General features: G+C 40.3%; 1 protein-coding gene across 2 annotated transcripts in view; it reads left to right on the top strand.

The window, feature by feature from the left end:
• Positions 1-22520, top strand: part of PLCXD2 (phosphatidylinositol specific phospholipase C X domain containing 2) — a 52225-nt gene extending 29705 nt beyond the window's left edge. Inside the window, exons 2-4 of one of the 2 annotated variants that reach the window (XM_055381589.2) lie at positions 3582-4042; positions 9534-9775; positions 16329-22520. In XM_055381589.2, coding sequence (XP_055237564.1) covers positions 3582-4042; positions 9534-9775; positions 16329-16488 — 863 coding nt within the window. In that variant the 3' untranslated portion in view covers positions 16489-22520. Of the gene's footprint in view, positions 1-3581; positions 4043-9533; positions 9776-11499; positions 15544-16328 lie in introns of those variants that run through there. The other variant, XM_055381590.2, reaches the window with a different exon arrangement.
• Positions 22521-26245: the final 3725 nt, after the last annotated feature.

Consider the following 26245-nt stretch of genomic DNA (forward strand, 5'->3'; position numbering starts at 1 on the left):
GAGTCCCTCACCTCAGAGCCAGTCACAGCAGTAACCAAATTAGCTTCCGCATGAGTTAGTGGATAATAGACATAAGAATGGTTGACCCTGGATAGAACCAATAACCAAAATGAAAGATATTTGCTAAAGATGATTTTCATCTAGAAACAGCTACTATTGAAATATTTTCTCACTGTAATTAGGAATATGCCTATGGTGGTCACTCATACTTCATAAAAAGATAATCTCTGTCTAGGGGGATTCATGCTTTCTTCCTCACACCCCCTGCCCTTTTATTTTTAGTCGACAGTAATAATTGCACATATTTATGGGATACAGAGTGATATTTCAATACGTGTATACAATGTATAATGATCAAATCAGTGTAATTGGTATAACCATCACCTCAAACATTTATCATTTCCTTGTGTTGTGAACAGTCAAAATCCTCTCTTCTAGCTCTTTGAAAGTATACAATAAATTATAGTCAATCATATTCATCCTACAGTGCTGCAAAACACCAGACTTCATTCCTCCTATCTAGCATAATTTTTTTTTTTTTTTGAGACAGAGTCTAGCCATCACCCAGGCTGGAGTGCAGTGGCACCATCTCAGCTCACTGCAACCTCTGCCTCCTGGGTTCAAGTAATGCTCACGCCTCAGCCTCCCAAGTAGCTGGGACCACAGGCATGCACCACCACACCTGGCTAATTTTTGTATTTTTTTAAGGTAGAGACAGGGTTTCATCATATTGGCCAGGCTGGTCTTGAACTCCTGACCTGAAGTGATCTGCCCGCCTCGGCCTCCCAAAGTAATGGGATTACAGGCATGAGCCACCACGCCTGGTCCTAGCATAATTTTGTATCTGCTAACCAGCCTCTCTATCCTACCTGCTCTGCCACCCTTCCAGTCTCTAATACCCCCAGTTCTACTCTCTATTTCTGTGAACTCCAAGAGTTTTTTGAGTTCCCACATATGAGTGACAATATGTAATATTTATCTTTCTGTGCCTGACTTATTTTGCTGAACATAACGTCCCCAGGCTTATTCGTGTTGCTGTGAATGGCAGGATATCATTCTTTTTTATGGATGAATAGCATTCCAGTGTGTGTTTATACCATATTTTTTATCCATTCATTGGTTGATGAATATTTAGGTTGATTTCATATCTTCACTATTGTGAATAGTGCTGCAGTAAACATGGGGGTGCAGGTATCCTTTTGATATATAGATTTTCTTTTCTTTGGTTAAACACCTATTAATGGGGTTGCTGGATTGTGTAGTAGTTCTACATTTAGTTTTTTCAGCACCCCCCATACTGTCTTCCATAATGACTGTACTACTTGACATTTCCAACAACAGTTACATACATCTCCACAGCTTCACTAGCATTTGTTATTTTTTGTCTTTTTTTTTTTTATAATTGCTGTTGTAACTGGGCAGGGATGATACCTCATTGTGGTTTTGATTTGCATTTCCTTGATGATTAGCGACATGGAGCATTGCTTCCTATGTTTGTTTACTATTTATATGGTTTTGTTTTTGTTCGTTTGTTTGTTTTTTAAGACAGGGTCTTACTCTGACCCAGGCTGGAGTGCCATGGTATGATGTTTGTCATTCACTTCAGCCTCAACCTCCTGGTCTCAAGCAATCCTCCCACCTCAGCCTCCTGAGTAGCTGGGACTGCAGGTGTGCACCACCACTCCTGGCTACTTTTTTTGTATTTTTTGTAGAGATAGGGTTTCACACATGTTGCCTAGGCTGGTCTCAAACTTCTGGACTCAAGCGATCCACCGGTCTCAGCCTCCTGAAGTATTGGGATCACACTCATGAGCTACCATGCCCATCTGTGTGTCTTCTTTTTGAGAAATGTCTATTTAATTCTTTTGTCCTCTTTTTAATTTGATTATTTAGTTTTTTTGCTGTTGAGTTGTTTGAATTCCTTGTATATTCTGGATATTAGTCCTTTGTAAGATGAATAGTTTGTAAATATTTTCTCCCATTCTACAGGTTGTCTTTTCGGTCTTGATTGTTTCCTTTGCTAGGGTGGAGACTTCAGTTTAATATAGTCCCATTTGTCTATTTTAGTTTTTGTTGCCTATGTGTTTGAAGTCTTAGCTGTGAAACCTTTGCCTAGACCAATGTCTTGAAGCATTTCTTCTATGTTTGCTTATAGTAAAGTTAAACAATAAAAGAAGAAGAAAGGTACAAAGAATATACAAAGTAATTAGAAAATAATTAACAAAATGACAAGGAGTAAGTCCTCATCTATCAATAATAGCCTTAAATGTAAATGTTAAATTCCCCAATTAAAAGATATGGACTGGCAGAATGGATTAAAAAAAAAAAGACACAACTATATACTGCCCACAGAAAACTCACTTCACCTGTAAAGGCACACGTAGACTGAAAGTGAGGGATGGAAAAAAATATTCCACACAAATGGAAACCAAAAGTGTGCAAATTAGCTATACTTATATCAGACAAAATAGACTTTAAGGCAAAAAAAAAACAAAAAGAGACAAAGAAGGTCATTATATAAAGTGATCAGTTCAGCAATAGGATATAACAATTGTAAATATATTTATACACCTAACACCAGAGCACCTAGATTTATGAGGCAAATATTATTAGAGCTAAATAGGTAGACTCCAATAGAATAATAGTTGCAGACTTCTTCAGCATTGGACAGATGGATTATCTAGAAAGAAAATCAACAAAGAAACATCAGACTTAATCTGCACTATAGACCAAACAGGCATAACAGACATTTACAAAACATTTCATACTATCCCTTTGTTAAGACAGAGGAACAGAATGTGCGTTTGGACCATTTAATAGCAGTTTTGGCTCATTGAGGTACGAATTCAAAAAGAGGGACATATTAGCTAAACTGTGTTGAGCCCATCGAAATGGTTAGCTGATCTGTCAATAAATCATTCCTACTGACTCAGACTTTTACAATAGTAAAATAATATATACAATTTTTTATATATTTTAAAAACATAGAAAGCAAGTTCGGTTTCTTGAAATCCTGCCTTTCCTAGAATTTAAATCCCTTTCTCAGCATTGTTGAGATAGACACAGTGTTTTCATACCCTCTGTTTCAATGATGGCATGAATAAAGTGGATATACCACAACAAAGCATTCTTCTATAAGAGACACTTAAGCATTATCTCCAGTTTGTCTCTATTATGAATATTCTTTGGCAGACATCTTTGTTTTCCTGAATGTTAGAGTTTATTTCCTCAGAATAGCTTTCCTGAAATGAAATTACTGGAGCAAATTGTATGAATATTTTAAAGCCCCTATTTTCAGCATATTTCTAAATAGCTTTGCAAAAGGATATTTATTAATTTGCCTTATGCCAGCAAAATATATGAAAACTATAGTATTACCCCAGGGTTAACAAGCTGCTACATTACTTTTCTTTGTGTTTATTTTATTCCTAGCAAGCTTGGCAAATTTTGCTACTATTCATTTGCAGTTTTAGTGTGTTATTTGGTTCTTAATTTTTGTTTTGTTTTGTTTTCTCATCAATTGGCTTATTTTTCCCAGCTCCCGTCTCATCTGCTTTCCTCACCTTTATTCCTTTGTACAGGCTCACATGATTCATTCAGCTACTGGGTGGATGAAAAGTCCCCAGTGGGGCCTGACCAAACCCAAGCTATCAAACGCCTCGCCAGGATCTCCTTGGTGAAGAAGCTAATGAAGAAGTGGTCTGTGACTCAGAACCTGACATTTCGAGAACAGCTGGAAGCTGGGATCCGCTACTTTGACCTGCGTGTGTCTTCCAAACCAGGGGATGCCGACCAGGAGATCTACTTCATCCATGGGCTTTTTGGCATCAAGGTCTGGGATGGGCTGATGGAAATTGACTCGTTTCTTACACAGCACCCCCAGGAGATTATCTTCCTGGATTTCAACCACTTCTATGCCATGGATGAGACCCATCACAAATGCCTGGTTCTGCGGATCCAGGAGGCCTTTGGAAACAAGCTGTGCCCAGCCTGCAGTGTGGAAAGTTTGACGCTGCGAACTCTGTGGGAAAAGAACTGCCAGGTAGGAGGGAAGGAGAGATAAGCTTCCAAGAGCAAGAATTTAACTCTTCCTGCTTTTCCTGTATTGCCGTCTGTAAAATCACTCAAACCAGGGCTCTTAGGCTAAAGAGTGGATTGTTTGGAATATTAAACATATGCAAACTAGTTCCTGGTCTCTAGAATAGGTTCAAGGGCTAGGGCTAACACCTGCCGAATACTTAAAGCTTGTCCAGCAAACTGTTTGACATCTAATTGACTTTTAGTGGCCTGGCCAGAAACAACCAAGGCAAAGTTGTAAAATTGGGCCAGTAGGTCATTACTATTCTCTGTTTCCCGAGGTCCATTTTTACCCTTCTGGTTCCCCTCAGGGATAGTCTGTTCCATCTTGCCTTCAACTCAATGTCAGATAATCCTGGCCAAGGTATCGACTGATTAGGAAAAGTATTAGCTGACTGAAACATAGTGATTCATCTCAGGAGTGTTAATATTATAAAAGTATTTGGGTCTTAGAGGGAGAGACAGTTAAGGAAGGAAGAGCCTGTTGAAGGGGCTGCAGCCTGGAAGAGCATTCCATAGTCTGCTTAAGTTGAGAAGAGCCTGCCAGCCTAGGACCATGAGGGATACGCTCAGGAAGAGGAATGTGGGCCTCAGATATATTCCACTCTGATCCTAAAGGATGACAGTAGGAGAAAAGAGCTTCAGGAAAGTGTTTAATTTACACTCTCTGAAAAAAAAAAAAAAAAGACGTACCTTTCATTCGAAGTTACTCACTTGCTCAGCAGATGCATTAACCAAAACAACTTTATGAGGCAGATATTTTTTAACTCAAGGAGGAGCTTTTGATTAAAAATAGTTTAAAGGTTATTCACTTGAAAATATTTATTAAACACCAGGTACATGCCAAGTAACCTCTAAGGACTAGGGATAAATTAGTAAATAAAATAGACAAAGATACCTTGCCCTAATGGAGCTGTCATTCTGGTGGAGGGAGATAGATCATAGATAATAGAGATAATAAACATACATATATGTGTGTGTATGTGTCTGTGTGTCACATATATACATATATGTATATTCTCTCTCCATATATGTGTATGTATACACACACACACACACACACACATAAAGTGTTAGAAAGTGATAAGAGCTATGGAAAACGAAAAGGTCAAGCATGGTAAGAGGGAACCAGGATTCTGTGGGTTGGAGGATTGGTTGAAATGTTTAAAAGTTGATCAGCAGAGCCTTCATTGAAAAGATGACATTTGAAGGGGTTAATCACATGCTTATTTGGGGGCAGAAGAAGCAGCCAGTGCAGAGACCCAAAAGCAGGAGTGTCCCTGCCATCTTTGAGGAAAAGGAGCATGTGGTGTGGCTGTAGAGCAGGTGACAACAGAGTAGTGAGAGGAGGTCAGAGAGGTGACTGGTGATCATGTGAGCCTAGAAGGCCCTGTAAAGACGCTAGCCTTCACTCACTCTAAGCGAGGAGAGTTCTGGCACAGGATGTTGTGGCCTGACTTAGGTCTTAATAAGATCTCTCCGGTTGCAGTACTAGGAAGAGACCAGGGCAGGGGGATCGGGCAGAAGTAAGGAACCCAGTGAGACTGTTAGTGGCAAGTGGTCAGATTTTGCATCTGTCAGAAGGTAGAGCCGACAGGGTTTCCTAATGGATACAATTTGGGGTATGAAAGAACATGAGGATTCAAGGATGATTCCCAGGCTTGGCCTGAATAACCGGAAATACCAAGTTGTTTTTGCGCACCCTGAGAAGTTCTAAATGTCTTCGACACCACAGAGGTTTCATGAGTTAACTCTTAGTATCTGCTAAAGTCTATCTAAACAAGTTTCTTCACTAAGATTTTTGTAAGTGATATTTTGCTAAATATTTATCACACCTCTATACCATAAAAGTAAGTTTATATCTGTTCATGTCTAACTTGGAGAGACTTTTTCCCAGTGGCATTTCTCTTTTACAATATGAGATAATAGTAACAACAACTAATGTTTATTGAACCTTTACAATCAGCTAGGTACATGGATTAACTCATTTGATCCTCTCAGTGACACCATGAGATGGGTACTTTGTTATTGTCATCATTTTACAGATGAGGAAACTGAGGTATGGAGACACTAAGCAACTCACCCAAGAGAAACCTGGGCAAATTTTAAAATCCTAGTTAGTGAGAACCAGGATTCAGTCGCAGGCTTTCTGGCTTTCCAGAGTTCCTACAGCTTCTCATGCTCTCTGAGGGGTATTTAGGCACATTGGTGTTTTTTACAACTGGTGTTGTATATTAGGCTAATGAAATACTTTGCTTTTATTAATGAGCCCCTATTATCAGAAGATCTCAGAGAATTAGCAGAATGGGAGAAAGTGATGGAGAGCTTTGGAATTTGGGGATTCGGTTAAATTTGAGTACAGATATAATTTTATACACAGCCAGGATTGAGATGGGTTGACATATTGCATACTAAACTGCTTACAAATCTGCAGGAGTAAGGGGTATCTTCAGGAATAAAGAATAGTGTAGGCAGTTAATTTCTAACAGTAGAGTGATGATCTATCATAGTTTTTTAAGCATGGGCTAATTTAACTGTATTATCCAACTACAAATACTTCTAAAGTTATGAAGGAAAGAGACTGTGATGATATCTCAGAAAAAGGGAGAGCATCATCAGTTTAAATCCTAAGATCCCCCTGTGCTCCCTTCTTTCCCATGTTTTTCCTGCCACATTTCTTCTTGAAAGCTAAACAGGCTGGGCGCGGTGGTTCATGCCTGTAATCCCAGCACTTTGGGAGGCCGAGGCTGATCATCTGAGATCAGGAGTTCAAAAGCAGCCTGGCCAACATGGTGAAACCCCATCTCTACTAAAAATACAAAAATTAGCTGGGCATGGTGGCACACGCCTGTAATCCCAGCTACTCGGCAGGCAGAGACAAGAGAATCATTTGAACCCAGGAGGCAGAGGTTTCAGGGAGCTGAGATCGTGCCATTGCCCTCCAGCCTGGCTGACCAGAGTGAAACTCCGTCTCAAAAAAATAAATAAATAAAATAAAATAAAGCTAAACAAAGAGATTTCAAACAGAGGCACCAGTCATCCCTGCTACTGCCAGGGCAGAGTTAAACTTTAAATATTTTTCATGTAATGAGCTGCCTCACATGTAAGCCCCTGCGTATTTTATTACTACAATTTAGTTGAAAGAAGTATGCTACCATTCAGTCAAATTTCATTTACTTAACATGCAATTACATCATAGCCATAGGTATATATTTATTTGTACATTAGTGGCTATGGGTTTTGAGGGTACAATGAGTTAGAGATTTAATCTACATCTTGGAGGTATTTAGGATCTTAATAAAATGGTAAGAGTATGTAAAACTATGGAATATGAAACAACTGATAGACAATTGCATGATAAAAGTGCCTCAAATGTTCTGTACTATATGAAGAAGGGGGTTTTGTAATAAATCAGTTGAAAAGTAGAACGTAGCATTAAGTCTGTATCCCAGAGGCTCCAAGTAAAAGAATGACCAGAATAAGAGGAGGTCCGTCAAGGAATCATTCTTGAAGGAAAAGAGACTTTTAATCTGAGTCTCAAGAGAAAAACTGAACATGAACCACTGAGATAGAGAGGACAGTATTTCAGAGAAAAACACAGCAGACAGAGGTCGGAGGGAGGGGGAGGCAGATGCAAAACACAGGCCCTGAGTGAGAGTTGCTGCACCTAGATCCCTGTACAGTGGGAGCTGGTTTGCAAGGCCAGCCTCCCCCTGTAAACAGAAATTCTCCCTGTAACCTTTAGGGTCAGATTGCTGAAGAAGGCTCTTGAAGAAAGGCATAAAGACCCTTTTGGATAATTTGTACTTAATGCACTTTTTCCAAGGCAGAGTAAAGAATGGCACAGTCCTCTCGTTCCCTGAAATGTGGCCCAGGGGCAGGCCCAAGATGTGTCTGGCAGGTCCTGTCACAGGGCTGCACCGCCTCCCACCTCTCCCACGGTCCACTGCACAGGACGGCTTTCCTCACAGCCCCCAGCCTTACCACCTGGCCAATTACACCTCTACAAGGAAATCCTCCCCTTCCCCCAGGCAATCTGCTTATCATGAGCCTGTGATTAACCTCATTAACACACCCGTTTACCACAGACGTCATTAGCAGTCAGTCAGACATTACTCAAAACCATTAGAAACAACAAGAACAGCCGTTACCCGGTTCAGTGCAACCAGCCTGGTACTCCCCAGCTCTGGGCCTTGGGGAGCAGTTAGTCAGGCACTTTAGTCATGAGCTAAATGCACACCGGAAATGAGGCTGACATCCAGAGCTCTTGTTCTTGGGTGCCGGGAGGATTACCCTCTGTGGCCAACTATCTGGGGATGGCATTCCAGGCCTCGTGAGCATGTGCAGGGCATTCCTCCAGGAAAAGATTACTAGTGCCTGGGACAGGGAAAAATATATTCCTTTAGAAACCTTCACAGCAGAGCTCTGAATTGGGACGATCAAAATAGCAGTTTCCTATCCCACAGCTGCCTCCCAGGAACTAATTAATGCTGTGGATGTAGCTTGCTAATTATTTTCAACATCACCACCATCCTGAGCGGTCCCTGTGGAGGCCAGTTGCCTCTGCAAAATCTCCCCTGACTCAAGTGGCACACTCCCCACTCTCCTGGGAAGGGCAGTTCCAGGCAGAGCCAGCACACACGATTGAAAGTCTATTTACCCACAAATTAGTTCAGTGTTTTTATTTCAACTCCAAAAGCTGTCAGTTTTGTAATTACAGGAGATATAACTTCTAGATAGCGCTTGCTGCTTACCCTAAGAGTTCTCAGCCTGAGGTCCAAAGCTTCCCCAGAGGGGATATGGGGGTAGAATTTAAGAAGTCTTTAAATTTCGATGGGAAAAAAATTACATATTCATTTTTACTAAAATTGAACTGAAAATTAGTATACCCATAGATTATGAGGGCAGGCGGTGACCCACAACAATCTTAGCCCTGCCTGATTTTTATCTCCCTAGAAGCGTCCATCTCACATTTTGGTTATTGCAGATATCTGAGATACCACTTATGCTTATCCCTAACTCACAGTTATGGAACTTATTAGACTTACAACAAAATATTTTTATTGAATGCATTTATCATGCAGCACATACATTAATTTATTACAAACTTATTTAATATATTGATTGCTATATTTCCATATCATAGATTTTCTTTGTAATCCTGTATATTGTATGCATTTATTTAAAATGTAATTCTGAGAAGGGGGTCCATGATTTTAATATACTTCCAAAGGTATTTATGCCAACAAAATTAAGAATTTTTGAGTCAGACATATGGCAAGTGCTCTGTAAATCTTTGCTGATTTCCTAAAAATATATATTAATATAAACAGTTCTTGACTTTCCACATATGATTATATTTTCTTGCCTTTTTCCTAGCAGTCCGTATAAAACGGAGGAGTTAACATTTAGCATTTTTATGGATTGCTCTCCTTTTTGTGTTTTGAATATTTCAGGTTCTTATTTTCTACCACTGTCCCTTCTACAAGCAGTACCCCTTCCTGTGGCCAGGAAAGAAGATTCCAGCACCCTGGGCAAACACCACAAGTGTGTGCAAACTAATCCTCTTCTTGGAGACCACTCTGAGTGAGCGGGCCCCACGGGGCTCCTTCCACGTCTCCCAAGCGATCCTCACCCCCAGAGTGAAGACCATTGCCCGGGGCTTGGTTGGGGGCCTCAAGAACACGCTGGTTCATAGGTAAGAATTTGCTTCCACCCCACAAGGAAAGCTTTTTAAAAAATATTTATCTTGATTCTATTCTGAGTAAATCGCAGTGAAGCCATGTAGTCTGAGGATTTAGAAAAACAACAAAACAAGCAAAAAACTTTGTATTCGAGAAAACCATGCAGTTGAGGTGGATTGTATTAACAAAGGCTCTCTAAACACTTTGTTCGTAAGTACACATCATACCATAAATACTGTACTCTCTAAATTTTGCTATAAGGCAAAGCACATTGAGCCAACACCATGTCTGTTCACTCCTGGCACCTGGCCACATGGGGTCCTGCCTGTGCCTCGCAGCTGACCCAGGCGCTCATTTAAGAAGCATGCAATATAGGCTGCTGTCCTAGGTGCTAAGGATTCAGAGCTGGCCCTTCAAGAATTTGTTCTCCTTTCCATGGTGACCACGAGTCACTGAAGAAGCAGCTTAGGATGCCACCCACCATGCCCATGCTGTAGCTTCAAATACTTCCTCAGGGCAGAATTGAGCCTGGCTGTACAATTAGATAGCAGAAGCTTCAGTAATTTTGTATCAGATGGTGTTCCTTATCCTGGACACCAATGAATGATAGATGTTCTCAAGAAAAAGGATGGTCTATTTGTATGTGTGTTTGTGTGTGTGCATGCACATATATGTGAGTGTGTGTATGTATGTGTCTATGTACCTGTACATGTGTATGTGTATATGTATATGTATAAAAGGAATGTTATAAATACATTTGGATAACAGGGAATCCCTTGCAATCCAAGCTAAGGAAGCTAATACGTTTGGGTAGCAAAAGATATTTACAAGAATCAGTTTGGTCCCTGAGTTTCAGGTTGACGAGCAGAGTTCAGATAATGAAAGATTCATCCAAAAACATGTTTCTATTTATTTGGTCCTGAGTTTAGGTAACATGAGTTCAGATAACAGGAGTTCACCTAGCAGGAGTTTAGATAGCAGGACTAGATTTTTCTTTCTTGGTGAGAGCTCCTGATTATGTCAACCATGGACAAAACCAGAAAGTCTTTTCTGTGTGGCTCTACTAAGTCTTGACTGAATTCATTATGCTGAACTTGGAAAAGTGAATTTTATAAACCAGCACTATATCTCTTTGAAAGATCCCGAATTAGAAGCTTTATTGTTTTAATAATATATGTTTGTATATCCACACTGTTTTCCTCATGCCTCTGGTATATTTGTAGATCAACATTATTTATATATTCATTCAACAAACATTGAGTACCTGGGGAGAGCTAGGTACAAAGATTCAAGGTGAATATTATACTGTCTGCTGTCAAGGAACTCACAGTCTAGCAGCAGAAACTGGCATGAAAATTTCTATAAAGCAATGTGAAATACCACTGTGAAGAAGTCTGTGCAGACAGCCATACTAATAAGGGAGAGGGAGTATTTAAAAAACTAAGGATAAGTTATATGTGTATACCATATTCTGAATATCAAATGGCTTTTTGCAGATGATTTCATTTGATTCTTAAATCAAGTCAGCCTCTAGGATGGCACATTGTCTATAGCATATTATCATCCCCTCTTTAGATGGGATTCAGGGAGCTTAAGTGACCCCGATCCATACAGCTAGTAAAAGTCAAGAATACCTCTCAGACTCTGGCCTTCTGATCGTTAGACCACTGCCCTTTTCAGCGTTGGACACTGACTTGGATACTGCATATTTTTATGCTTATTCTTTTCTGTTCCACAGGGCTGCAGTTGTCTTATTAGTACCTGAATCTGGTAATATCTTACAGGTTATAACTGGTAACCCACAATGTCACAAAGCTTTTCATATCTGTACATTCCTAAAACTTTAATCTGGCTGCAAGTGAAACATTGGCTCTTTCCTTTATGATGAGAGATAATGATGTTGGCATGCGCCCAAAGCCAAGGGATCCTACTGTGCCAGAGCCCTTGCACTACTGGTAGCAGCAAGCCGATGTCCCCAAGCTTGGAAAGATACTTTCTTTGGCATCTCGCCCCCTGCCGGCCATAAGAATATTACAAGTATGCATGCGTTCCTAGCCCTGCACATCAACTGAAGGAGGAAAATATAGCTCTGGTTGAGTTTGTTCCAAAAGGCCAGTGCAGAGTGTGGCTGTCATTTCCTCTGGGCTGCTGAACAAACATAGGGCCTTCCCCTGTGTGCCAACACCTAGAGGGTCTGTCCTAACAACTGGTCGCTGGCACTGGTGGTCAGCTCAAACCAAGAAAAAAAAGACAGGGTATATTTTCTTACAAATGTAGAGGTGGTTTCTCGGCAGGGATTTAACCCCCTAACTCTTCGATAAACTTTGGAGCTAAGATCTTGTTCATTTTGGTTCAACACCATAGAAGGAAGCCACAAGAAATATAGCCATTTGACTTAATTTCCATGGTGGTTTCTCCCAGACTTATAGAAACCTGAAATTCAGGTTCATGGCACTCCCACTGAAATCAAATGAGAATGCTTTGCCTAAGCTTAAGGACAGAGCATCCATGAACTCTATAAGGGAACATGGACTGAAATCAGAAGGCCCGAGAGTGCAGCCTGACATGTTCCCTGTTCCAGGGTGCATTGTGTTGTGCCCCCTCCCATCCCCGCCATCCCCAAGTTCACATATTGAAGTCCCAACTCTCAGTTACCTCAGAATGTGGGTACATTTGCAGATATGGCCTTTAAAGAGGTAATTAAGTCAAAACGAGGATATTAGGGTGGGCCCTAATCCAGTCTAGCTGGTATCCTTAAAAGAAAAGGAAATTTAGACACACAAAGAGACACCACAGATATGTGTTCACAGAGGAAAGGCCATGTGAGAATGCAATAAGAAGGCGGCTGTCTGCAAGTCAAGGACAGAGGCCTCAGGAGACACGAAATCTGATGACACTTTGATCTTGGATGTCCAACTTCTAAAACAAGAGAAAATACATTTCTGTCATTTAAGCCAACCAGTATGTGGTGTTTTGCTATGGTAGCCCTAGCAAACCAATGCAGTCCCTGAGCAACAGGGTGGCCGTGGACAAGTTTTCTGAGGTCTCTGAGCTGTGGTTTTCTCACCAGTTAAACAGGATTAATAATACCTCATCAGATTGTAGCCTTAACATGAAAATGCCAGCCACAGTGGCTGGCAGAAAATAGACATGCCATCCCTATTTGTAAAGACACCCAGAAACACTATGGACCACCCTTGTTCCCAGCTGGGCCCCAAGGTCAAAGGGAAGTTTTTAACCTCCTGCTCTGCCATCCATAGGAACTGTTGCCTCACGGGCCTGTCAGCACTGTCAGGTTCAGCCTTTTGCACAGATCCCTTGTCCTGGTAAATACCAAGAGCTGAGAAAATAAAGTAGCTCCTCTTCACTGTGGGTTCTGCATTTCCCCTTCTTCGTACTTAATCCTAATTATTTGATCCTTGCCTTGGAGAAGGTTGACACATGCTACCCGAAGCTGACACAGAACTCTTTGTCACTGGAAACCACAGGTACATACCTTTCACTGCATTTCTCTGCTCAGGCTCCGGGGATCCTCCAAGGTGAGGAGGTTCTGGCTGCAGTGACTGGAGTTGCAAGCCTTTAAGGCTCATTTCCCTGTAATGACCAGCAGAGGGCGCCTGCACCTCATACTTCAACACTGACTCAGGCTTTTAAAATGAAGTCTTGAATCTATCAGGTTCAGTACTGCTGTGTCCTTGGTGTGGGTCCCTTGTGTATCCTTGGTCTATCTTTAAGGAAGTCTGTATTTGCAGCTTCTCACTTCCAAACCACAACATGTTGTCACGTAAGCAGGAGGATGTGACCTCTTTAAGGTGTAGTTTCTTACTCCCAGCCACCAAATATTTCTACCTCATACTCTTCCAGTTATGATTCCTTCCCTTTTTTTTTTACCAGACTTACCGTATCACAGAAACTCTTCTAAACACTTTACATGTATTATTTTGTTTAATTCCCCAAAAATCTGTATGAAGCATTATTATTATCACTCTTCAGGAGTCCCCGTTCAAAATGGAAGTACCCCGGGGAGGGTGATCTATTAAGTCATAATCAGCTATTAATATAAAAATATAGGCCAGGCGCAGTGGCTCACGCCTGTAATCCCAGCACTTTGGGAGGCCGAGGGGGGCGGATCACCAGGTCAGGAGATCGAGACCATCCTGGCTAACACGGTGAAACCCCGTCTCTACTGAAAATACAAAGAAATTAGCTGGGCGTGATGGCGGGCGCCTGTAGTCCCAGCTACTCGGGAGGCTGAGGCAGGAGAATGGCGTGAACCCGGGAGACGGAGCTTGCAGTGAGCCAAGATCGCGCCTCTGCACTCCAGCCTGGGGGACAGAGGAAGACTCCGTCTCAAAAAAAATAAGACGATAGATAGATAGATAGATAGATAGATAGATAGATAGATAGATAGATTTATGATATGTGTTTTAGCCCGTGGCTGATTGTAGAGTCCACTGAGAGAGGGAGGAGACCCAGGACTGATTATAGTTGTTATGGTAAGAGAAAAAGAAAGAGGAGAAGGACAAAATGCTACCAAGGCCTGAACAGGGTTGTCTGGAAAACTGAGAAGTCAAGATATGTGCTGAAAGAAGGACAGGCAGCATCAAGCGAGAGTTTCTTCTGTCTTCTTTAAAGCATTCTCAGCCTACTGAGTATGTATTGAGCTGTTTTTACTATGATGTAAACTGTAAGTACACTTTATTGCTTTCTTCTCTATGCTGCCTGTGGTAGTTTACACTTACTATTAATGCAGAAATTATCACATTGAATTTTCATTATTCCTAACTGGCTGTCACCTAGGAAGCCTTTGATTAATAAAATGAGACTGAAAGACCGTTAGTGAGACAACTGATTAAGTATTGGTCTATTAAGAAGCCATACTTAGTGATCGAATAACTGTATATCCATATGAAAAAAGTAAGCCTTGACCTCCTACTTTATACCATATACAAAAATCAATTTGAGATGGTTCTTAGAGCTAAACCTAAAAGCTAAAAACCATAAAGCTTTTAGAATAAAACATAGGATATGTTTGTAAATTTGGAGTGGACTGAAGTGGTTCTTAGATCACAGAAGCCATAAAAGAAAAAAAAATGGACAAATTAGAATCCATAAAAATTAAGGAATTCGGCTCATCAAAATATGTCACTGAGAAAACTGACAAGCTATAGGCTAGGAGAAAATATTCACAAAATATGTCTGACAGAAGACCAGTATCTAGGCTATATAAATAACTTCTACAACTCAACAATTTTTTAAAAGAAAATGAAAAAATGAGTAAAAGAATTGAACAGATAACAGTTTTACTCATAATATCCAAAAAACTGGCAATAGCCCAAGTGTCCATCCTGCCAGTGTAGGAAAATGGATAAACAAACTGCGGTATATACATACAATGGAATTCTCTGCATTGATTTTAAAAGGCAACAAACCACTGATACATGCAGCAACGTGGATGAATTTCAGAACAATTATGCCAAGTGAAAGAAAACTCACGTGAAATAATACATTTTTCATGGCTTATATGAAGTTTTAAAACAGGCAAATCTAATCTACAGTGGAAAAAAAATCAGTATAGCTGTTGCCTCTGGGAGGATGGGGCAGGTGTTGATGAGGAAGGGGCTTGCAGGAACTTTCTGGAGTACCAGTTATGTTCTAGACCTTGATATGAGTTTGAATTATGTGTACGTATTTGTCAAAACTCGGCAAGTGTACCATTAAGATTTGTGAATTTTATTGAGTGTAAACTTTATGTTAAAAGAAGAACAAATTAAAAACAGATATTGAATCATATGCATGCTGAAGTACTTAGGGAATGATTATAGATGCTTGCAGTTGGAATATGTCAAAAATACAAGATGGATTGATGGAAGGATAGTGACAGATTGATGGATAGATATGTGGTAAGCAAGTATAGTTAATGGTGGGATCTAGGTGGTGGATACATTTGCTGCAAAATTCTTTCACTGTTGCCATATGTTTGAATATTTTCATGATTTAAAAAAATTAAAGAACCCATTAAAGCTGAGGCTCTTGGTCTTAGTTTTTCTTTTTCTTTTTTATTTTTTTTTAAACAGAGTCTCACTCTGTCACCCAAACTGGAGTGCAGCTCTTGGCTCACCGCAGCCTCAACCTCCCAGGCTCAGGTGATTACCCCTCCTCACAGACAGGGTTTCACCATGTTTCCCAGGCTGATCTCAAACTCCTGGATTCAAGCGATCCACCCACCTCAGCCTCCCAAAGTGCCGGGATTACAGGCGTGAGCCACCCCACTGGGCCTGATCTTAGTTTTTCAAGTTCCTGTTGACATGGTATCTCTTTGATGCTTGAAGCAAATAATCTCCTCTTCCAGCAGAGAAACCCTGGAAAGTGTAATTTTCTAATGGAATAGAGACTACTTCATCCCTGAAGGAGATATAAAGCTTAAATGGAAATACCTCTGAAAGCTTGTGCTCTTATTAACATACTTTTGTAATATTAAGGGAAATGTTTTATGTCCATGTCTGGAGAAGTCCCTCTAAGCTGTACTGTATCCACTCTCTTCCTCCAACACTTTCCTCTGTATAGGAATCTTCCTGCCATCCTGGACTGGGTGAAAACTCAGAAGCCTGGAGCCATGGGTGTCAACATCATCACGTCTGACTTCGTGGACCTGGTGGACTTTGCTGCGACTGTCATCAAGTTGAATGACCTCCTACAGGAGGACACAGCTCTGGCTAAATGCTGATTTAATTTTTAATTTAACCTTAATGTTGAATTTGTTGATCCAGGGTAGAGTTCTAAAGGATGTCCTGTTAGGATGGCCCCTGGGGCAGTGATGATGAAGTAAGAGGAAGATGACTTTTTTTTCTCCCTTCCTCACAGGGCCATTTAGATAAAATTACAGGGCTGTTAATTGCATTTTTCCCAAATGAGACTTTTTTTAAAACTTAAGTCCAAGGGAAGAAAGCATGCTTCATGTGACCAAGGTCAGGACCTCCCCAGTGGCTTATGGTGGTGAATGGAATTTGGAAATAGGATCTCTAGGACCCATTGGGGTATTGAGTGTCCCCCTAATTGGCCCAGCTCCCTATTGTCGTCCGGGTTGTTATGTTTGAGCCGGTGAGAAAGTTGAACCAGAAACACATTCCTGGTGAAAAAGACTGGCTCATCGCAGCTGTGGACCACCATCTGGGGTGGATCTAACATCAACCAGGGGCTCTGAGGGGGAAAAGAGCCAAGCACCAGGTCTCTCTAGGATTGTTGGATGTCACCACTTTTCTGAGAGAGTAGGACTCATGTATCACTAAGATGTTTCAAACACAAGCTGTTCTTTCATAGCGTATACTGGTAACTGGTCACCTCATTCTTCAGATAAACAGTGCATACTACCCTTAGTATCAGAAATATGCTTCCCAGTTTTAAAACTTGGATTCCTTTCTGTTTCTTTTGGCCCCTTCTTAAAAGTGAAAAGAACAATGATGGGAGATCTTTTTAGCGTGGGGCCCAACAAGAGATAGATATGCATGTTTGCTGTATGCCAGATATCTTTTATTTAATTCTACAGCTTTTTCCAGAATGGCTGCCAGGTAGAGCACCTGCATCATTTTGGCAAAGTCCTCTTTGGAGTGGGGTCTTCAAGCCTGATCTTGGAATTGCATTTTATTATTGTCTGCCTAGGACTCAGGTCTGCGCTGTGGGACACAACGCTAAGTGGAAGGCCCCTTATCCATGGCACCATGGAAGCAGGCACAGGATGCATGGGAAAGTGCAATGGCATTAAAGGAGGAAGCTCCAAGTGGATTTGGAGCCATTCTATAACTCCTTGAAAACAAGACTACCTCGGGGATATTTAGGATGACTCGTGTGTCACCAAGTGAGAAATACCTAGTGTTGGAACATTTCCAGTCCTTCTCTTGATGGTTCTACTTTCTGCAGGTTGTTTTGAGCCTACCAATCACTACTGCATGAGGGCTTTGAAACTCAAGAGGGGATTTTTTTTTTTATTGATAAGAGGTGCTTATCTATAAAGAGCTCTCTTGTGTTTTGATTGACTTATTTATTTATTTATTTATTTATTTATTTATTTATAGATTAAATATCTGCCATGCTTCTTACATCAAGAGCACTCACACAGGAGCTTAGTGAACTTTTCTTACCCAGGATAGATGCTGCTATGGTCTTTCTCTCCTGAACAGGACCACGCATCTCAGGGCTGTGAGTGATTCCTGACTCTGCTGTTCATGTCCTGGCTCCCCCAGTCATCCTGGGGACAGTATACATGTGTGGATGTGGTCTAGATCTGAGAAGTCACTACCAAGCCATGCCCATGAACGAAGATAAAATGGGTCGTGAAGAACTATTAGTTCATAAGTAGACCTTCCGGAAGAGTGTTGAAAAGAAAGGCCCTAGAAAGAAAACTAGGCATGGAAATGTGTGCACTTGGTTGCTCCTCAGCACCACCTGAGAATCCCTAAGGAAGTGGCAGCTTCTGGATTCTTAAGAAGGAAATATAAACATGGAGTCCCGAATGGATGTATGCATTTATAAAGACTGTCAGACTCTTCTTCCAGCAGTTTCCTGTTTCTGTCTTTTGATGCCCATAGATGGATTTTGCATGTTGCTTGCAGAGAGGGGTGTCCTAGGTGAGGTACTAAAAGCACATGCACACCCCCAACTCTTGGTCTTCCACCTTATACATTCTGTAAAACAATTTAAGCCCTGGCTTTTAGCTTGCACCCTTGAGGAGGTCATAATAGAAATGCCTCTGGGAAAATCTGGTTGAACTTTCCTTTTTTTGCATTTGAACCCCTCCCCAAAGGGTTTTCTGGGATAATGTCAAATTCTGTAGGGCCTTCTCTGGATAAGAGTAAGTAAGTGTGTTCCCTCGCTTTCTAAACTTTCCTTCAATTCTGATGCTAAATGTTAATGACAAGCTCTGAAATCCCTGGTCTACCCTCAGGGTTTTATTTTTGTTGTTGTCATTTCATTTTGCTTTTGTTTTTAATTTTTGGTCAATTGCTAGGGGCTAGATCATTTCCCCACTTTTTACCCTTTGTTACTTGGCAAAGAGATAAGGAGGCAAAAGGAGAATTACTGTTCTCTGTTTTATTTGAGCCTCGGCTTTGTCCAGGTGTTTGGTGCTATGAGGCCAGGTGTGTTGACAAGTATCTACACAGGATGCCAGTAACACCCAAGGGCTGCTGACTGTTCCATGAAATGTTTACATGATTTTGTCCTTTAGTTCTTAAATATATGGTTGCACTTCACTTGGGTTGTAACATTTAAGTGCACCTCAGTGTTTGCATGATAAATGTCATCAAGCATGACACAAAAGCCCAGAAAACTGTACCAAGGTTGCATGCACGGAGTCCTGCTCTGCGTGGTGCATGTGGGTGCTCACTCCTCCATGCTGCTTGGAGCTGCCAGCCTTGCTTGCAATTTGAAAGTCTGCACAAGAGTTCTGGGAGATAGGAGGATTATTTACAATTTTCCCTTGATAAACACCCTTGCATCAGCAGAATCTCTGCCTCAAGAAAAAGTTGCTTAACATATTGTAAAGGATGTGTGCCTTCTGCTCCTTGACCATGAGACCAGACAGGAGAACTCAGGCATGTGGGACAGAGGGAAAACAGATTTTAGGTTCATGACTCATTCTGCAACTGCCAACAATAAAATAGTGACCCAACCACATCACTTATTCTCACAAGTTCTGGAGACCTTTCAGATCAAAACAAGGCTCTCATACTTGCTCAGAACTAACTTCAAGATCAGCTAAGAAGCTACTTGATTGAGCCAAAGAGGACTTTAGTTTCACAGAATTTTAGGTCATATTTATTCTGAAATATAACTGAGCTATTCATGAGCTCCCTGGACCATTTCCCACACAGCCACATTTCCATGGCTTTGTGGCAAAGGGGACCATCAAAGGTTTTAGTTCGGTTAGAGTAGTGTTTACAGGCTTGAACTTTGAGCCTTTTAGAGATACCACCATGATTTCATGGATACAGAAGGATTGGAGAGAGAGGTCGAGATGGACTTAATGGAAGGGAATAAGTTATTGAAGATTAAATTTTAAATTAGTGGCAGACCTCCAAGAGGGTCATGCCAAAAACAGTTTTTATATTTGCTGTATTAAACTCAATAGTAATTACTTTTAGTCATTTTCCTTAGCACTGAATCTAAATCCTGAATTACTGAGAGCAGTTAAGCCACAGTCCCAGGATTTTATTATAAACTCAAAGAAAAGCACAAAATCTGAGCCCAGGTAATGATCCATCTTAGGAATCCTAGTTCTTTTTACATGATCTCATATTCATCCAAAAAAAATTGTTTCTTCTCAATAAGACAATGTAGTAGAGTATTCTGGAATTAAATGCAGTTTTATGGCGTGGTGGGACTTTCCATCTCTTGTTTTGAGAATCTTGCCATAAGAAAGTGCTTCCCAGTGAGACATTACTACCTCCCAGCTAGGAGGCTTAGCACAATGCTAAAGGTGGAGCAACAGAAGAAATTCAGATGGAAATGAAACTACTTCTTCCTGGGAAGTAAAAGAGCTACATGAAACCAGTCCATCCTGCAGATTTAGTTCATGCCACAGTTGAAGTTTGTGTGATGTTTCTTAGTAGCTAATTTCAGATTTTTACTGTTAGATTCTAAGAAACAGAGTGGGCTAATGATTGGAGCACAGCCATGAGACTCCGCTCCGTTAGCTGAGCATGTGATCCTGTGCTAAATCTTTCTTGGTTCCTTCATCTTTGAAGATGCTGTCTGCTACTTTAGTGCTGACTGATTTGCAAATCCTGGTTGATTAGCTCCCCAAATCATAAGGTCCCTAATGATTAGATTAAATGCCTTATACTCAGGGGGTGCGCAGATATGCTATTCTTCCTTCCGTGGCTTGGGTGGAAAAGCTGCTTGGGCTTATTTCCCAACAGTGTGATGTAGGATGGCAGAACTTATCTAGGAATGGCACCTTTGATGATCCATATAATGAAATGTGTAGAGCTCAAAGAAATCTGCCAACATGTATGTGGACTCGAGAGGTGGGCTTTCCCAATACATGCTAAGTAGACTTGTTATGCCAAGAGGAAGTGAATAGAAATGATAGCATCAAATATCCAAACTGACAGGAAGTTTCTTTTGCATAGCATAGAACATGGTTGTCTTCTGAGTTCCACTAATGTTCCAGGATATCTTGGCCCTCTGCCTCTGGCTGCTCCCTGGTGTTTGGCACCATAGCGTTGTCACTTACAACCATTGCCTTGGGACACACAGAGTGAACTGTTTGAGTGATAAGTAATTTAGCTAGAAACTTTACCCTTAATTTCAAATGATACCAAACAGCTCATTACTGCCCCAAGGGACACTCTCCGTAGCTTCTGGATTCCCCAGTTTCCTTCTAGAAACAAGGACTCCAATAGCACTATAACCCTAAACAGGCCCTAACCCAGAAGAATACAACCCAAAATGCGATTGATTTTCTCAAAATATCACAGTCTTAGACACTATACAAATAATTCAAGAAAATTCTTTCTACCCTGCAGTGGATATAGTATTCTATTATATTCTCCAACAAAACTTTTTAGGACTTTTCAAACTCATTTCTAAGCCAAATAGTTTAGATAAATATTTACCCTTATATTTGGGGGGAATTCAGGCTCACCATTTGCCAAGGCAAGCCCATCAACAGTCTAGAGGCATATTCTGTGTCATTCCTTCCCGTCTCCTTCATAGAATACTACTTTTTCCTTTTGTCTCCTGGCCATTCTCCATCATCTGCTGATTATTGCTAACCACAGGATGCTGGCAAAGCTTACAGTGTTAGGCACATGTGTTCAGTGATGTCCAATACACTCTTATCACAGTGGTTATTGCTTCTTACTCTTTTCAAATGCATTATTCTACCCCTCAACCTACATCCAATCATTAGAACTATACCTGATTGGAGCCCAGAACTTGGGACCAATACTTAATTCAAATAGCAGGGGCTTGCTCACAAACATTAAGCCCAACAAGAAGCACAGCACTTTGAAAAGTCAAATAGGCCTTTGGTAGCTCTGTACATTTGCAATTTTACATTTGTTATTAGTTTATAGCACTAATAACACTTCAGTCGTGAATCTACAGTCTCAATATGATAAGTCTTAGAACATGTTCTAGAAATAGTGGTACCTTGCTGCTATTATACTTAGTAACTTATACCCCAATATGATAATAAGTATTAAATACAGATTGTGTATGCATTCTTTGTGTGTATATGCCAACTGTACTACTTAACCTCACTGATGAGCAATTAGAAAAATACACAAATTGTCATAGTGAAAATAAGTCTTGGTCAATTCAGATGATACGTGAACCTGATAAATGCTCTAATAGATATGCTATTTTGTCCTGTATTGCTTGTTTTACAGTATGGTGCATGTTGTTTGCTAAGTAAAATGATAATAATAATAAAGTATACCAATTTTAAGGTTAGAATTGAAATTTTGCACATATGCTTCTTGATATTCTGAAATGTATTCTGTGGCTTAATTATCTTATTCATACACATTTCACTTGGCTTTTTACCCCTAGGAAATAATTGTCCAAGTATATATCTCATCTTCTTTCTTGTAACTTTGATTAAACTGCTTACTTCAACTTACAACATTGTAAAGCCAGAATACCTCATTTTAACAGTGAAAAAAAAATATGATGACCTGATGTGTTCTCTTGTATTTGATTTGAACTACCTAAATAGGCTTAACCATAGTAATAAATATACAATTTTGGCAGGCATTTTTCCTTTGTTTGGATGAACATTTTGTTATTGGTCCACTTCTAATTTTGTCTTAAAGAGTTATAAACTCAGTGTCAATAAAATATCTTGTTATATAATATTGGACAAAAACCCTCTCGAGCATGTCTGACACATATTTGGATTAAGTAAATGTGCTTGCAGTCCCCAAGATTGAACAGTGCGTGAAATGTGTACACAACCTTGACCCCATGCTTTTCCAAGCTTCATCCTTAGCGCTTCAGTTATTTCCACTAAGCTTAGAGCAGCTCTTATTGACATCCACACTCACTTGACCACCACCTCTACCCACATTAGTTTGAGTGATTGCTAAAATGCCCAGAAATAAAACAATGCAGAGATAATATATTTGTGTATACAAAGATTAAATAAGGGTGGACCTGCAGTTTCTGCTGCAATGAAGATTCCAGTATCTTCCTCATTTCTAATTATTTTTAATAGAATATCCAAGACCACTTAATTTAAGTGAATTCTGTGTTTCCCTTATCCTCTACAAAAAATAATCAGTTGAGACTTTTTTGTATGAATTTAGCAGAGATCAAATTAATTCTAAGTAACCATTAATTTCATACAGTCAAAGGTTTAAACAGGTAATTAAGAATAATTATAAGTGTTTAAGTTACCATAGCAATTTAACAACATAGTCATATTCAGAATGTTTAACTTATATTTATAGTTATTGTTTAGTAAATCTACCATACTGCCCTCTGGTTGGCTTTACCACTTACAGTCATTCCTGTGCAGTTTTTAATAATAAATTGCATGATATAGATAGGGCTGGGTCCAAACATAAGCAAAGCATGTATAACCTGCATGGTGCAATTGCAAAGATACCACTGGCCTGCCTCAATTTCTGAACATATACTTGGGTTTAAACATTGCCTCTATAACAATGGAGCTCTCACATTATGTGTGAATTATTTTATATCTATTCACAGATTAATTTATATTACAACAAGGTTATGAACATTCTGTTTAGCACAGAAGTTAAGTATAGGCATTTCAGAAGTGCACAGACCTGGGTTTCTATCTCAACTCCATACCCTGGCGGAGTAACCTTAGGCAAATTAACGTCTCTACCTACATAGAAGATAGGGCTAAAAATACCAACCATGAAGGGTAATTGAGAAGACAAAATAAGCAAATGCATAGGAAGCATTTTAGCACAGAGCATGGCACGTAGTAAATACTCCATAGTAGCTCTTAGTCTTAGTAATAAGGGAGTTTGCACCCTCCTCCTTCAAATGGCACCCAACGATCACTTCACCATGATTGCTAACCTTTGTGTTAATTGGTAGATGATTTAGCAGGAACTAATTAATGAGAGGTAAGTCAATATAAATTTGACAGTGAAAGAAAATGTGAAATCCCTTTGTGTGGCAAATTCTTGAGGCTCTGCAGTGGAAGGTCAAGGCAGCTGGATGGTGCTGAGTGATTAGACTTGGTCATTCATCTCTGTCTCTCTTTCTCTCTCTCTGTCTCTCTGGGTGTGTGTGTGTTTGTGTGTGTGTAGGTGAGAGGGGGATGGTTGTAAGGGGCAAAGAGTAGAACAGGGTGGGTGTGAGTAACGCACTAGAGACAAAGTCCTGGGCTTTGGCTATTGGTGGTTTCCACCTCTGGAAGCTTCCTAATCTGGAGGTACTCATATTAATATACATTTCTGTACCTGATCCCTGAAGATTATGATTCTTTATATCTTAGGGCATATCTTAGGAGGAATACTTAGAAACATGTATTTTGGTGTGTAACCAGTTGGAGAGTTACGGAACCAAAAATGCATTACTCAGAGCGTAGCATTTATGCCACAGGTGGTATGCAAGATGATGTGAGGTGGAAGATGGCCATATCCTTAAATAGCATTAATGTCATTAATCACTTAATCAGTTCTGATTAGTCAAGAGGGAAGTCTCAGTTTAGTAATGAAACCTCTCTATCCTTGCTTGTCAACTAAAACCAAAAAGGCAATAGTGTCTAGTGAACATTTAATCTCATTTTGTTCATACTGTGTTTACGTTGTGGTTACCTTCTGTTTGTAGCAGGCAGTCCTAGGTTTTCAATAGTGATATAAAGTCCCCTTCAAAATAAATTTATCTAACTTTTTTGAAGAGCCCACTATGAAAAAGCTATGAGAATGATCTAAGTTTATGATCCTTTCCAGGTTGAAAAAAAAAAATACAGTTGATTGTACCACTCATTTTTGCCTAGAACTGGGTTTGACTTTGTTCTTCCTAAACATTTCTTAGTAACTAAATACATGAAGAAACTGCTATTTGGAATAGAAAAGTATCTGTTTTTTTCATAAGGGAACTTCCTTTATGTTTCCTGTGGAAGTCCATGCTCAGATAATCTATCTCCATGTTGTCCTGTAGAGCAGTTTAAACTAGGGAAAGAAAGGTCATGGAGTCACTGAGTCCCACCTATGGCTGAGCTTGACAAACAAGAAACGCAGAGTAAACTCCATTTCTTCAACTTTGAAACTGATTCCCTCTCTGTTAATCCCTGAAGTCAGGTTGCCTGATGTCCTGGATTTTTGTTGTGTTTTTTTTCCCTAAGGAATTCTTCCTGATCAGCAAGAAGTGATCGTGTTTATCCCTCTGCAAATCTACTCGGTATGACCAAAGGAGTGTTATTATTTTTAAGACTTGAAACCTTTCATTCTCAGAGAGGGTGGGAGGTTGCAAGGGAGGGACAGTGGCCAAAGCCCATGTGCCTCAAACCTCACCCGGGATGGCCTGGACAAGTGCCAGTGAGACAAAAGCCCTAGTCAGACCAGGGTGTTTTCACAGCTGGGCAGTCAGTGTTTTTGGACAGCATGGGTGGGGAGGAGGCCACAGCAGTGTCAGCCTCTGTCCAGTAGCATCATGCAATTGAGAGAAGCCTTAGGCAGGCAGATGGCTTTAATCTAAGGAGCTAAGCATCTAAAGAATAGGATTTATCCTGTAGAGAAAGGCCGTAAGAAGCAATATTCTTATAAAAGGAGGCCACTGAATGCTGTTTTTTTGTTTAACCTGAGAACTGAGCTACTTTTTAGCCTGGAGACTTTCCTACCTTTATCCTCACTGGGCATTTGCACAATCCAGTTCCAGGAGGTGTTTCTAGGACCTCCATGAAGTATAAGGAGATCTGGAAGAAAACGTTAGGCTGCCTTTTGTAAAAACTTCCCCCACCAACAACTTGTGAGTGTAGAACTAACTTACCACACATCAGAGGGGCAGTGAACTACTTCAGGGGGGCTGAAGTGCCCCAAAATGACACAGACAATTTTAGATGTATGTGCACTTTTTTCTGGTAGAGGACCCAAAACTTGCATCAAATTCTCAAAGAATTTATGATCTTAAAATGTGATAAACCACCGCCTTTCAAGGGTCTATGAGAATGCATTATCATTTAAATGTTGTTAAGCAAGCAAGGCTGACTAATTTAGGCTAGCACTGGCAAGTCTTTGTCCTTCCTATAAAAAAAAAAAAATCTAAGATTCTTGTAGAATTGTTCACTATAGGTGCTCTGTTTCGAGAGGTAAGGTCAGATCAAACAACATGAAAAGAAACAGACTAGGCCAAGTTCAAAGGATCCTAAGGAATAGTTAGATGAGACCCAGCAAGAGAGTGTGGTCAGAGGAGCCAGCAGAACCAGGCACACTAGCAGACAAGAAATGGCAGGGGCACTATGTGAAGACTTGGGCACCACATTTCAGAGGGAAATGGCT

This window comes from Gorilla gorilla, chromosome 2, assembly GCF_029281585.2.
Source record: "Gorilla gorilla gorilla isolate KB3781 chromosome 2, NHGRI_mGorGor1-v2.1_pri, whole genome shotgun sequence".
In the NCBI taxonomy this organism is placed as follows: Eukaryota; Metazoa; Chordata; class Mammalia; order Primates; family Hominidae; genus Gorilla; species Gorilla gorilla.